General features: G+C 61.6%; 1 protein-coding gene across 1 annotated transcript; it reads right to left on the reverse strand.

Annotated features, from left to right (window-relative positions):
* Positions 1–4,732: 4,732 nt before the first annotated feature.
* Positions 4,733–13,869, reverse strand: LOC133270965 (uncharacterized). Its single transcript, XM_061456632.1, has 2 exons — positions 13,461–13,869; positions 4,733–6,179 (listed from the first exon to the last, which is right to left on the reverse strand). The coding sequence occupies exons 1-2, from the start codon at positions 13,521–13,523 to the stop codon at positions 5,505–5,507; spliced, it is 738 nt and encodes a 245-aa protein (XP_061312616.1). The 5' UTR covers positions 13,524–13,869; the 3' UTR covers positions 4,733–5,504.
* Between the last annotated feature and the right edge of the window lie 845 nt (positions 13,870–14,714).

A 14,714-nucleotide genomic window follows, 5' to 3' on the forward strand; every position in this document is an offset into this window, starting at 1 on the left:
AGGGAGGAGCAGGGGTGCATGCAGGGCCCCCTGGGGACACGGATGGGCTCTGCTGCTCATCTGCCTCTCACTGTGTGCGTGTGTGCGTGTTCACACGCCCTCGACTCATCACAGCCCCGCTGAGCTCTTCAAACCCTGCACATGCACAAAGCCCTAATCCCAGGAGCTTTTCCCAGCGCGGGGATGTCCTGCCCTTGCCAGGAAATAAACCAGGGTACTCCACACCTCCTCAGGGCTATGCGCTGAAGCGTCGTGGTGCAGTGCTGTGAGGGCCATGGTGCTGAGTGTGCTGGGCACTCATGGCTGGCACTAGGGTCTGTTCGCGCCATGCCAGGTTGTGGAGCTCAGGGAAGGGCAGGGGGATGCCTGGCTGTGTGTGCTGGTGGGAGCTGGGCACAGGGCTGTGGGTACCAGTGGCTGTCCCAGGGCTGCCACACCAGCACCCACCAACCCCTGTTAAACCCACCCTGTTTCTCTCCAGGCCCTGGCAGTGGTGGCATCACCCACTTCGTGGGGCCCTGCCCGAGGCCAGAGCAGGACACAGGGATTAGCTTTAAGCCGATTGCTGCTGCCTGGTAAGTATATACTTGTCTGTGGTTCCCATGGTGGGTCAGTGAATCTGTTTCGTTTTGCCACCACAGCTCATCAGGGCTCATCATCTCGATGGTCTCTATGAGTGATGGTGACAAGCCCCTGCCCTGCCACAGTTTGGTGGCCTGGTGGGACACGCACAGAACCCTCCTACCACCTCCACCCTGGGCACCCATGGGGACAAGTGTCCCCGTGCTAGGGCAGGGATGGCTCTAAGAGACCCCCAGTATCAGCTTTAGAGGGCTGTGGCACCACATGTGGCTCTGGGAGGAGATGGAGAGGAGGCAGAGAGCGCAGGCAGGCAGCCCCTGCAGGCAGAGGAGGATTTATGGCTGCTGAGTTTCTGCACAGACAATAACTGCCGGACCCTGGGATGGGGGAAACTGCCCAAAAAAGGGAGTGTGGTGCTCAGCCTCCACTGCTGGGTGCTTTCCAGAGAGCAGGGATCGGGGGGGGGGGGGTGGTGGTGGTGCTTGTCCTGCTGGGAGCAAGGAAAGAATGATCATGTCTGCTCAGCACGGCTGCTGCCAGCTCCCTCCTGCATGCGGGGCGCGGGGCTGTGCCAGCGGGGCTGCGGCTGACTCAGGACAACGCCCTTCCCGCATGGCAGCCCTGGCCCGGCACCCAGCGGCACGGCTCCGGCCTGGGCCATGGCAGCACTGGGCTGTGCTGAGCCGTGCCAGCGCCGTCGCACAGTGAGGACACTGAGGCAGGGAGTGTGCTGCGCCTGTGGCTGCTGCCGGGGCACCATGGCACCCCTTTGTCCTAGGCACAGAGTGGCATGGCCCCAGCACTGCCCCGTGCCAGCTCTGCTCACCCCAGCACTGCCATGGGTCCTGGATGAGCCTCACGGAGCAATGAGGCTTTGCCCCCATCCCATGTGGCCTGGCCTTCCTCTCCTGGCCAGTCTTCCAATGCCTAATGGGGCCAACAAGAAGTCTGGAGAGGGACTTTTATGGGAGCGTGTAGCAACGGGACAAGGGGGAATGGCTGTAAACTAGAACAGTGCAGACTGAGATGGTTGGTATCTTAGGAAGCTCTGGCACAGGGTGCCCAGAGAAGCTGTGGCTGCCCCATCCCTGGCAGTGCTCAAGGCCACGTTGGACAGGGCTTGGAGCAAGCTGCTCTAGTGGAAGGTGCCCCTGCCCATGGCAGGGGTTGGAACTGGATGAGCTTTAAGTTCCCTTCAACACAAATCAGGCTGGGATTCTGTGACCTGGGGTGAGTAGCAAAGCCCTGGCTGTGTTGTCCTTGTGGCAAGGGACAGGCAGGAAATGTGTGCCTCAGTTTCCCTATCAAGTAGATGGCTCAGTGCTCCAGGCTTTATGCCCAGAGCTGCTGGTAACCCGTATGAATGGGGCTGGGGGATGCACCCAGTGAGTCCCAAGGCGGACATTTGCCTAGTGCAGGGTCTCTGCCAATCCCCTGCTGGTGCTGGTGCTGCTGCCCAGGTAGGTCCTGGTTGGGAGCTGGTAGTGAGAGGTGGGGACAAGGAGAACAGTGGTGCCTCCCACATGCTGGGGCAGGTCAGGAATTCCTCAATTAAAGGGCATTTTTTGGGCCAGAAATCGCCAATATTGTCCAAACCTAAATATCTCAGGGACAGGGTCATCCCTGATAGATTTCCTAGCTGAGAAAAGGGGGAAAGAGAAAGAAGGAAACGATCAGAGCTCTCCGAGTTGGCATTTCCTGAGCCGAGTGCCGTGTTGTTTTAATTTGGGTGTGTGTGAGGCAGACATGACTTTCTATCCTGCACCGGCATGCCGTGTAACCCCCTAACAACCGGCATCAGAACAAACTGCTTGGAAAGGGTTGAGACAGAGCAGTTGCAGCCACGGCAACCCAGCAGCGCTGTCGCGGGGGGAGGCTGGGTTTGAGGCTTGCCTTGGCATTTCCAGAGAGGTTTTGTGATTTCTGCTTATGCGGGATGGGAAGGGCTTTCCCCATCTTTGTCCATTCCAGCTGGGTTTGGGGTGGTCCCTCTGGGAAGGATCTGTCCCTGTCCCATCGCAGACACCCCAAACCCCTCCAGGAGCTTTGGGAACCAAATGGCAAGAGCCCAGTGCGCCTTCCATGTCCCCAGACAGGCACACATGGGTTTGCCCATCTCTCCTTTGAAGGCCATGGGGAGGGGACGGGGCACGCATGGGAGCGTGGTGCCAGGCACCGGGAGTGCAGGCAATGGGGTGATGGGGCCCTGCGTCAGCAGCGAGTCCTAGCCTGGTGTGCTGCTGGCTGCACCCCGCTGAGTCAGCAGTATGGGTGGGGAGGCAGTTGGCCCTGGGACATGTCAGTTACCCCTGGGGCATTTCAGTTAGTTCCAAAGCATTCTGGTTACCCTGGGGCATTTCTGGTTAGCTCTGGGGTGTTTCAGTTAGCCCTGGGGCACTGGGGCATGAGCAGGGAATGGTCTGGGTAGGAACAGGGCTGTGTGGTGTGCGGGATGTGCCATGGCAGCAGCATGGTGGCTGTGCTGGCATTGCCTGGCTGTCCCCAGGGGCCTGTCCTTGCTGTGGGTGTCTGTCTAGCTGCATTTAGGGGTGGGAGTAGCTGGGGGATTAGGAACACTCGTCTATTCCGGCTGGGAGATAGGGACCAGCGCTGCCAGCCCTGTACCCTGTGCTGCCCCTCACCCTGCACTTGTTCTTAGAGCTTGGGGGGGGGTCATCCATTGATCAGCTGTGAACGGCAACCAGAGCGGGGGCAAGCGGGGTGCCTGTCCCTGTGGCACCCACCCGGGCAGGTTTGTATCGCTGGCATCCAAGGAGGCAGGGCATGAACTGGAGCGGGGACACGGCGCAGCGGTGCGTGGCAAAGGAGGCGACAGCGGGTGTCCCCCGGTGACTGGGTGCTCCCCCTCCGGGTCCGGCAGCGCTCGGGGGGGGCAGGACTGGGCAGGACAGGCAGGGCGGGCAGCGCGGGCTGCCTGCTCAGACCTACGCAGCACCGCCACCTGCAGTCCGCACCTCCCGAGCACGCTGCCTGCTCCTGCTGCCTGCTCTTGCCTGTTCCTGTTCCGGCCTGCTCCTGCTGCCTGCACCTGCTGCCTGCTGCCGCTGTCATCTCCTGTCTCCACCCGTGTGCAGGCAGGAGCAGGCCGGTAGTGTCTCTCTGCACCCGTCCCCCGATCTCGCAGCTCCCGGGCTGGGGTCGGGTCAGCCCCGCACGCTGGGGCTCCGGTGCGGGCAGGGATGTGATTCACGAGGGGTGGAGCTGGGAGCCCGGAGTCTGCAGGGAGAGATCCCAGCTCCCGGCCCAGCCCGCAGCAGGGGCAGTGCATCGGTGCCAGTGGCAGGAGCACGGCGGGGCTGGGAGCTGTGGGACACGGAAGGGAGGACAGTGCAGGAGGAGAGAGCAGCCCCCGGGTTGCTCCACGGGTGGCTCCTGGCTCTCCTTTCTGCTGCAGAGTGTGCTGGCATCAGACCATGGGCTCCCACTCTGCTCCCAGCCCCAAAGGAACAGTCAGGACAGAGTCAGTCGGGAGCTGGGACCTTTATTGACCTCAGGGCAGGGAATTGCAGGGTGGAAGCAATGTGCACCGGCCATCTGCACACCAGCTCCATCCTCTTGCAGTGAGGATGTCCACAGAGACATCCATCATTCTCCGGTGTGGGGCAGCTGGGGCTGCCTGTGCTGCATTGCCCACCTCCCCATGGCTGGGGTAGCCATGCCTCCCTCCCGCTTGCAGCTCCCCAGGTGGCCCCATACCTTGGTGGATGTCTCTTCTGCAGGCTGTGGCTCCCCATGGGATGGGCCCTCTGCAGCCGCCGAGCCGTGGCCCCAAGAACAGTATTTCCAGGAATCCCCAACGTAGCACCCAAGGGATTCCTGGGAAAACTGGACCCCGAGGGCACGGCGACCTGGGCTCTGGGCCAGCCCCACACTTCCTCACTGCTGGCTGATGGGGGATGCTGCTGCCACATCCCTGCTGTGCCCCTGACACACAAGGCTCCCGCATTCCTCTGCAATCCCTCCCACTGGTGCCCAGCACCAGGCCAGGGTCCTGAGCAGACCTGGGGGTCAGCTCTCCTCACATCACATCCTCACATCCTGTGCGGTCCCAGGGTGCGCAGTTCCTCCCTTCCCGAGCTACAGTGCTTCATCTCAGACTCCCAATTGACCAGAGATGCAGCACTGCACCTTGGGCTGGGAGACATGGAGGAGCCCGTGGTCATCCTCGCTGCGGCTGGCGTGTGTCGATGGCTCATCCCGTAGGAAAGCTGTGTGTCTGCCTGGCTGGCTGCAGGAAGAGAGGTTTTCCCCCTCCAGTGCCATGTGTCTGCATCCCCCATGCCCAGCCCCAGCACCTTGGCAGGACAGACCTGGGCTTGGTAGCTCTGCTCTGCAGGGACAGACAGGGATAGGGACAGAAAGGGGGGGAGTCTGCCTCTAAATCCATGCGTCCCCCCAGAGAGTTAGTGAGGAGCTGGGCAAGAGAGTGAGGGTGATAGAAGTGCCCCCAGGGCTGCCACTCAGCAGGGCCAGGGCACCCTGGTACGGTGTGGGGCTATATGTATCACAGAGCTCATCCCTCCCTGCCCTCTGCCCCTTCCCTGCCCCAGGGGATGAGGGGCTCCTGCTGTCCCTTCAGCCCTTGTCCCTATCCCAGTCCCCATCAGGGCAGAGCCTGCAGCTGGCAGGAACCTCTGCTTCCCATCCCCATCCATTCCCAGGGTGGCAGGGCTGAGCCCAGCCCTTCCCATGGGCAGGGACAAGGGGCTGTGGGGTGAATGCTCCCTGGACCTTCACCCCCAGGTCTGAAGAGGCTTCAGCCCATCCGGACCCAAGGGCGAGGATCCAGGGGTAAGCAGGAGGAGAGGGAGGATGGAGGGAGCGTCAGAGTCCAAAAAAGCCTTTTGCAGGCGAACACTAACATCCTGTGCAGAGCCGGAACGTGATAAACAGAGCATCTATCAGAGCGGGGCCCGCGCTCCGGCAGCCTGACGAGAAGCAGATGCTGCACCTCCACTGAGCCCCTGCATCCGGCACCGGCCCCCGGCTGGGTGCACCCAGCTGCGAACTGGGGCAGAAGCCACCCCGTGCAATGGGCTGAGCTCCCCGTGTGCTGCCCCTGGTTCTTGGTAGGAAAGAGTGGGGAGAAGACCCCCACAGTGCCCCAAGTTGGTGGCATCCATGGGTTGGGAATGAGGTTTGGGAGCAGCCTTGGCCAGTGTGAGGTTATCTCCATACCAGCCATGGCCAGGCCAGCCCTGAGCTCTGGCCAAGGGTGGGAACAGCCACAGGGACCCAGTGCCAGGGGAGGTGCTGCAGGGACCCTCCTGCCACCACGCCCCATTGCAGAGCCTCTGCCCCACTGCTGGCCCTGCCGGGCAGCACCCCAGCCCCACACACACCCCAAGGAAGGGACCATCCTGCTGTGAGCAAGGAGCGAAGTGCTGGGAGGCAGCCCCGCTTTGTGCAGTGGGGCAGTGGGGACAGGGGCAGGATCCTCCACAGCCTGTGCCCGTGCGGCAGCTGCTGTCCTGCTGGCTCTGCCTGTCTCTTGCCGCTGGCCATGCTCCTGGGGCCGATCGGTCATCACATGCCTTCAGCAGCTCCCATGTCCCCAGGGACACCCATGGCTGAGCCTGTAAGACAGAGGATGGCAATCAGTGTGGTGGGGCAGAGGGAGTGTGGGCTGATGTGGAGCTCTTGGATCCCTTCTTGGGCAGCTGCTATGGGGTCCAGCGCCCCACAGGACAGAGGACAGCAACGCCAACAGCTCCATGCCCACAACAAACTCCATGACAGTCACTCACAGACCTCCCTTTGGTTGCTCAAAGCCATGTGTGTGTGGGACACATTCCCCTCTCCTGGTGGTAGCTGCAGGTCACCCTGCAGGAGCCCTGCAGTGGGCCCTGGGGATGGCCCCTGTCCTTCCTCTGTCAGTGTCCTGGCCTCAATGGGAAAAGACAGAACGGAGCCTTCTCTGCCCCCACGGCCCTCAGCTCCATCCCCAGGGAGGTGGTGGTGGGGTAGAAACGCTGCGAAGGGCTGCAGGAATGCGCTGGGCTGAGCATCCTGCCGGGATGGAGGGAAAACATCTGCGGGGCTCACCCACCGCTGCCACAGCGGAGATCTTAGAGTGAAAGAGGCACCCCATCCTCCCTCTGATGACCCCAGCGCATGTCCCCAGGATGGGGTGGAAAAGCCAGTGCTTCAGGGCCTGCCCTTTCCCCCCATCTCCACTCTTGCATTTGTCCTGGTTTCCCAAGGAAAGGAGGCTACCACCATTATGCCACACAGCCACCACGCTCTGCTCTTCAGCACTCATGTTGTTGCTGGAGGACCTCTGTGTCCGGGGGACACCAGTGTGTCCCAACCTGTGTCTGCCAGGACAGCTGCAGCCCGGGGTTGGTTGTCCCCTCGCTCGCATCATGCAAACACTCCCCATAGCTCCAGAAGAAGACACCAGGATAACAAATGGCTGGACTCAAGGTCCTGCCGATGCTGTGGGGACCATCAGACACCACCGCATCTCCCTGCCGAGGCTGCGTGCGTGCCCAGGACAGCGCCCCGGCTCCTTCCTCGCTCACACCAGCACCGCTGGCGCTGCCTTCCCCCTGCCCGCTGCTCACCTCCAGCCTCCTGCTCTGCTGAGCGCTTCCCCGGTGGGTGCTCGGTGGCCACGAGCTGCCTGCCCGGCGGCGCGGGGCTGAGTCAGAGCTCGGCCCTCCCCGCGGTTACAACACAGCGCCCTTTCCCCTCTCCAGGCAGCCCGGGGCTGCAGGAAATGTCCCTTTAACAGCAGTTGGGATTTGTTTCCTCCTTCAAATTCCCCAGCCCCATGAGGCCAGCTGGGAGGCCAGGCCCTCGCCTTTGAGGGAAGCCTGAACCCTCTGGCTCTGCCCTGCTCCCTGAAGGAGGGAGGAAGGCACTGGGTGATGCTCATCCCTGTGCGTGCACCCTTTCTGCTCCTCCTGCTCCCCAAAAGCCTGATCTCCACCGGCCCTTGGAGCTCCATCATTGCCCCAGATGGGCTTTGACCCAGCTTGGCCATCCGCTACTCAAGCAGCCCTGATGCCACCTCCCGGACTCATTGTTGAGTGGTATCAGCAAGGTGAATCCTGCCCAAGGACCCCTCCACCAGGTGCCCCCTCCTAGGTGACGGAGGGGAACATGCTAGTACTGGAAGAACTCACTGTGCTCTATAGAAACCTAAGGGACTGACCCCAGGGCAGCTTCTGCTGCCTGTTGGATGTCCCTCACAGGCAGCGGTCACACAGGGATGCTGCTCAGTGTTCCTTGGCAGCACACGCTGGTGGCAGGACAGCTCCAACGCCCCTTCCCAGTGGGGCCTTCCAGCTCTCCCAGCATCTCCATCCCGGTCCCCATGGACTATAGCAGCCTCTGCAGAGGAGAGGTACCTCCTGTTTCCCTTCCTCCCTGCCTCCCTCACCAGCACTGGTATTAAATCAAAGGTTTATGAGAAAGTGGAGGGGCCAAGGGAGATCCTAATCTGGTGGCAGGCTGATTAACCCCGGGTTCAGGCTGAGGTCCTGATGCTGGGCTATAAATAGCTCTGCCTTCCCTTTCCCATCCTTCCACTGGTCGCGGCGTTCCAACCCTTTTATGGTCAAAAAGGCAGATTTGGAGACCGGGCGGCCCCCATCTCCCATGCTGGGGACGAGCCAAGGGGGCCCAGGGGGATGGTGCTCCTTGATGGGCTGTGCTGGGATAAATTATAGTGCCAAGAACAAAGGAGCAGGTTTGGGGGGCTCGGAGCAGGGATGGGTGTGGAGGGGAGAGCACATCTGGTTTGTGCTCATTCCCCCTCCCGGGGCAGGCGGCCTCTCTCCTGGTGCTGGAGTGAGGGAGAAATCACCTAATTTGGTGCCTATGAGGAGAGCTGGGCTTGAGATAGAGGGTGGGGATGGCAGGAGGGAGCCCAGGGACAGACAAGGTGTCTGCCACCTTCAAGCTGCAAACCAAGTTGACATCAACGAGGGGCAGGGGACCAGTGATGCCCGTCCTGTGCTACCACAGAGAGCCCAATGGTTTCTGCAAAGCTGCTGGTGCCATGAGGCTGAAATCCTCCTGCAGCACTAGAGCCTGGTTTGGGGGTGAGAAAGAGCCTCCGGAGGAGCAAGCAGGAGGAGCAGGAAGCGGCATGGCTAAGGAAGAGCCAATGCACACAGCAGTGCGGTCATCGCCTTTCCCACGGCCGCAGCCCTTCCCCGCTGCCCCCAGCCCACCAACAGCCATGTCCTCATCCTTAGATGGTTTCCTCCCACTCCATGGGGCAGAGCAGCCCTGGGCCCCCTCCCCAGCCCACCACTGGAAGGTGTTTGGAGCCCGAGGCTGATGCCTGGTGTCCAGGTGCAGGCCCCAGGGCACATGGAGCGTGGGAGCGGGTCCCAGCACCAGCCCTCCCGCTCTGTTTACACGTCACATTCCCGGTCCAGAGGAAGTGGTGCAGGGGTGAAGTCCCAGCGGGAACAGGCCGTCACGTCACCAGCCTCCAGCCCTCACTGGTGGGAACCCAGAGTGCTGTGCAGACAGCTCCCCGTGGACGCTGTTCCCAAGCGGTGCAGGGAGGCTGCTCTAGCATCTTCCTTGCTCCCTGGGCTCTGCTCCTCACCCAGATCCTGAATGGCTTCCAGCCAGAGCTTGCCTGAGGAGCTGATGGAAGGGATGCTCCTTGGGATGCTCCTTGGCATAGCGGTGTGCAGGAGCTCATGAGGCCAACAAAGAGCCTGGAGCTGGAACAGGCAGGGAGCAGCGAGGCTCCCTTTCCTCTAGCAGAGGCTGGAGCTCATTAGGCTGCCAGTGCTCTTGGCTCCTTATCCAGCCCTTATCATCTTATCTCTGCTCCATGAGGGAGAGGGGGATTGGGGGGGCGGTGCACAGCATCATCTGGACATGAGAGGACCCCAGTTAGTAATTCACACCCCCTGCAGGCCCCAGCGTTCCCAGCCCTGCCTGCTGCCCACCCAGCTGAGCAGTAAACGACACTAAAAGAAAAAGCCCTAAATGGGCCGAGCTCCAAGCAAGCAGGAGATGAGATGTGGAAAAGGATGGAGCACAAAAGGTACATCAGGACTGATACTCAGGCTGGTGGGAGTGGTGCAGCTCATCTGCTCAGGTGTGATGGGGTTTGAGAGGGATGGAGGCAGCAATAATGAAAATGGAATTGAAAATATAAGGTTGAAAGGGGAGGGAAGCAAAGGAAGAACAGATCTGCAAGGAGGGATCCCAGGTAAGGCCAGGCTGGAAGCGAGAGACGTTGCCCTGTGTACCAGCAACCAGCGAGTGAGTCCCACAGTGAGCACCAGGCTGACCCACTGGCCACCACAGAGCGTCTGCACCACGCACAGTGTGGCATGTGCCACAGCCCCACAGCCCCATCCCGGGCCCTGTCTGCTGCTGTCTCTTGTCCAAGGGAAGCTGCTCATCCGCCTCCCAGCCCAGGGAGAGGCACTGACATCCACCCCCCAGCCCTGTGTTGCCACCATGACAGGGACATGGTGGTGCACATCCCTGCAGGTCAGATGTGCTCTCTCACAGCGGTCTTGCGGCACAGACCTGGCCGCCTGCATGCTGCCGGCCATCACCCACAGACCCTGCTGCCCTGGGTGGGCAGCATCTAGCACTGCCAGCACATCCCACCTGTAGCAGCTGGGGAAGAGGCTTAACAGTGCTGTCGGGTCCCCATCCTAACACAGCCCCAGCTGGGGCCAAGCACATGAGATTCACAGGGGGCAGATTGCCTGGAGCGGGATAGTGCCCATCAGCACACTGCATCCCAGCACCCTGACCATCTCCTGCGGCTCTGGCACTGCATGGCACTGTGCTTCCCAGTGGGACAGGGAACACGTTGGTGCTCAGCACCTCCTACTTCAATATCTGAAACCAAACAGAGCCTGGGCAGGCCGGCTGCATGTGTGTCTGTTCTCCTGCCTCGCTGACAGCCGCATACAGCACACACCTAAGGCAAGCACTTGCCAGCCCTCCAGAGCCTCCTCCCCATCCCCACAGGCAGTGTGACCATCCCCACTTTGTCCACCAGCACAAAGCAGCTCTGCCCCTCACCTCAACCCATGCTGCCTCACAGCCACCACAGCCCAGGCACTGGAGCTCAGCCCCACTGCACCAGAGCTGAAACGGGCTCCTGCACACTGCTTTGCAGAGGCCAGCTCTGCCCTGGTGCCGCTGCTTCTCCCTGCCCCAGGACGGTGCTGCCACAGCAGCTCCATGCGCAGCTCTGCAGCTGCACATGCTGAGTGTACAGCAGGGATCTGGATGCTGGAAGGGTCCCTGCCTGTCCCTGGGGCAGCCCAGAGCACCCACTTGTTCCTTTCGCTGCCCAGGCTGGCCTTGCTGTGCCCCCCCCAGGTAACCCTGGCTCTACAGGGTTTCGGGGTTCCAGGAACAGTGCGTGCCCCCCCAGCACCCCTGGTCTGCAGCCACAGGATGTGTGTTGGGCTTCACCCCCGGCTGGAGCCTCCCCCCAGTGCAGGATCTGCTTGCTTGTGTCTGTGCTCCCGGCCAAGGTCAAAGGATGGTGAAATGTCTCCAGAGCTCAGATTTCCAGCCTCTTGCCTCATCGCTTGCTGCTCACGGCGGCTCGCTCATGAAGACAAGCTCTTGCTGCTTCTGCCCCTCACAGGTTAAGGCACTGTAGCCATCCTGGGGTCCCCAGCCCAGTGCTCAGCCCCTGCACTGCCTGTGCTCCTGCCTGCCTGATGCCTGCACCACGCTACTGCCCATCACCATAACCAAGGCATGGCAGTGACTGCTGAGCACAGTGCCCAGCATCCTGCCTGCTACTGCAGGAGCCCCACTGCTGGGAGGCAAAGCAGTGCCATGGGCTGAAGTATGGCTCATCTTGGCCATGGTCAGCAAGAAGCTGCGGCAGGCTGCACCCTGAGCCCTGGCTCAACCCAGCTCAGCCCTAGAAGAGGAGTAGCAGGATGCCAGGGATGATCAAAGGCAGGTTTCACTGCGAGTACAGAAGAACAAGCCTTGGAAAAGCCTGATCAGGAAAAATGCTGGTTCTTGGGTAGAAAAGGAGACGGAGAAAAGGAAAAGAAAAGCAAGAAAAAAAAAGCCCTTAATCATCTCCAGACTGCCTCTTGACAATCGTGGAGGGAAATGCCACTCCATCCAGCAGCCACCCAGAGCTGCAGCCTGTCTAGACAGAACCATCCCCGAATTCCTGCTGATAACTGCTTGGGAAATCTTTGGCGGAGGCGTCTGCCTGTGTTTGTTGGAAATAAACTCCTCTCCTGTTGGCCAGCAATGGGGAGGCAATGCCATTGCCCTTCAACAGAGCACCCTGGCCAGTGCGCAGAGGCTGGGGAGCTGGGACAGCATAGGCAGGATAGCTCCATGCTGGGGACGCTGCCGCTAGGACGGAGTTGGCCGTGTCACACTGGTGGTTCTCCATCCCCACATGCTCCATCCCAGTGCTGAGATGCTGCAACTCCTTAGGAGCAGTCAGCGACAGTGGGAATCCATTGAAACACAGCTGGATGGGGACAGACGGGATGGTGGTGGCCACAGCTGCCCTGAGAGGTTACGGTGCCCTGGTTACTGTCACTGTCCCTTTGCAGAGGGACACATAGCCCATACAGGAGCTTGCACCCCCAAGGATGTCACTCGCCCTGGCTGGACCCACTGTGCTCATGCAGGACCCTGCTGGTGTTTGTCCCTGTGGCAGTGGGAGCTGCCTGCGGAGGAGGGACATGGCAGCTTGCTGCGACATGCCCGTGGGGCACCGTGTCCTCAGGTGACCCTCTGGGAGGGGACAGCCACTGCTGGTGCCCTGGGAGCAGATGGACAGCCCGGAGCCAGCCGTAACCCAGGCAGAGGCAGCACCACGTCCTGCAAGGGACGGGCAGGGAGGAGGCACAACCCAGAGGGAGCCTTTGCAATGCTTCAGCTCGAGGCTGTCTAGGAACAAGCCGTGTCTATGCCCTGAAGCCATCGCAGCGCTGCCATTGCTGGCTGCACGCCCTGTGCTGTCCCCACCAGCCCAGCCGCTGGCTCCCATAGGGTGACCTCGCTCATCAGCCGCTGCTGAGCCGCCAGGGTAGGAGGATGAGGCAACCAGTCACCCAAGTGAGTGATGGAGCTGGGCGATGCCAGCAGCTGGGGTCACACCAGTGTGCTGGCTATGGGCTGCAGCCAGGGGCACAGAGCGAGGCAGTGGCACCGGCTGGGCTGGCACTGGGGTTCCAAGAGCTGTGGGCTGTGGGGTTCTCTCGGTCATTGTGTCTTCAGTACCCTGGAAGTCTCCCGTGGTGAGGTCCAGCCCCCTCTCCTCCCAGCCTGTTTCCCCCGGACAGTGGCAGCATCATGGCCGGGCAGTGGAGCCGAGTGAACTGCCCATGCTTCTGCTGCATGAGGAGCATGCCTCCCTCCGGCTTCCCATTTTTCCCATCCTAGACATGCACAGAGCAGGAAGCAATTCCTCCCCCAGTTCTCGGAGGGCCCTTCCCCACCTCCACAAAGCTGGGTGAGCCCCAACAAACCCCTCTCCCAGGGCCAGGACGGAGCTGTAGGGACAGATTTTGGGGAACCTCTTAGCTCAGGGCTGCCCGGTCCCGAGGCAGCTCTTGCTATTCCTTGCCAGCTCCATGCCCAGTGGGTTTCCCTACTTGCATCCCATGGCCCTGCTCTGCTCACCTCCCTCCCAAAGCACCCCTGCCCAACCTACTCGAAGCCGTCTGGGCTGAGCATCCCATGGCAGGAGGGATGTTGGAGGAGCCACGCTGTCCCCTGCCTGTCCCTGCACACACCCAGGGCAGGCACCAGGCAGAGCAGCAGCACTCACACCGCACCAGCATCCGCCCATCCTCATCACGCCATGCACCCATCGCTGCCACCCACGCACCTTCCCGCTCCCTCCATCCACGGGCACCTACCTGCTGCGCCACACGAGGCACCACGGGATGCGGGCACAGCCCCGCCACCTCCTCCCGGCACATTATAACCGCCACTGGGACCCCGGTGCTGCCAGCCGGGGTTTTTTAAGCAGCTGGCACGGGACCCCTCAGTGAAAAACTGCTTCCAGGCTGCTCAGAAGCTGCAAAACCTTTTTGTTTTTACCTTATATGAGCTGCAGGAGGAGGCCAGGCTGCGACGGGCACCGCTGTCAGGGGCGCCGAGGGGATCCATTGGCTGGGGTGCCGTCACGTGGACCCGCCGCCGCGACCCGCCGCCGCGCAGCCGAGTGTTGCTTTTACCCCCTAAGGAAGGGCTGCTTGACAATTTTCATATTTCTTCTAAATTTGGAGATTTCAGACAATGCTGGAGGCTTGGCTCGGGATGCCAGAGGCCCATGTGGAAGTCATTAAGGCGGAGAGGGGGAGCGAGGGAAGGAGGGCTATGGGGGGAGCAGGGGGGAGGAGAGCAGCCAGGGCTGCAGGGCTGCCAGCGGCACGCCTGGGAACCCAGGCCATCCCGACCGGAGAAAGTTGTTTGCAATAGCTGACTTCCTGCGTGCACGGGGGGGACGCGCATCCCACGGCCGGTGGGGCGGGGGTCCGGTGGGGCAGCCTGGCCGTGGGGCCGGCGTGGTGCTGGCGGCTGTCCCGCCGGCCGGGGGAAGGAAGCGGAGATGCTCCCTGGCCCGGCTGGAGGCGGCTCGTGATTCACATTACTTTGAAAGGCTCCATCTGGCCTGGGAAAAAAAGGCGTTTTGGAGGACGCGGGGCTGCCCGTGAGTGCAGGGTGAGATCCCGAGTGCTGCTGGGGCCGGGATCCACATGGGAGAGTGATGGTGAAGCCAGAACTGGATGCACGTGGCACCTTTCCCTGGGTTTTAGCACCGCGGGGAGCCAGGGTGGGAGCTTCATCACTGCAGGGCTGCGTCTGCTCAGCCCCTCCCGGCTCCGCATGGACCATGAGTCCATGTATGGCCTCCAGCCGGCACTGGGGCCCCGGGAATGAGCAGCCAGTTGGCAGCTGCGGAGGGAAACACTCCGCATTGATGTGCCTTCATCCTCCTGCACCGGCTGTCAGCCCCTGGCATGGCAAGGAAAGCACGGCCTCTGCTCTGAACACTGCTGTCCTGCCTGAGCCACAGCGCTGTGCTGGGCTCTCCTGGGGCAGTGGAGCCAGCAGCTCGACTCCAGAGGAGGAAGCAGCCACTGCAGGGACCTCTCTAGCAAGTGATG

Source organism: Pezoporus flaviventris, unplaced genomic scaffold (genome assembly GCF_033815535.1).
Source record: "Pezoporus flaviventris isolate CSIRO_AGI_PZ_B2104156 unplaced genomic scaffold, CSIRO_AGI_Pfla_v1 ptg000023l, whole genome shotgun sequence".
Taxonomy (NCBI): domain Eukaryota; kingdom Metazoa; phylum Chordata; class Aves; order Psittaciformes; family Psittacidae; genus Pezoporus; species Pezoporus flaviventris.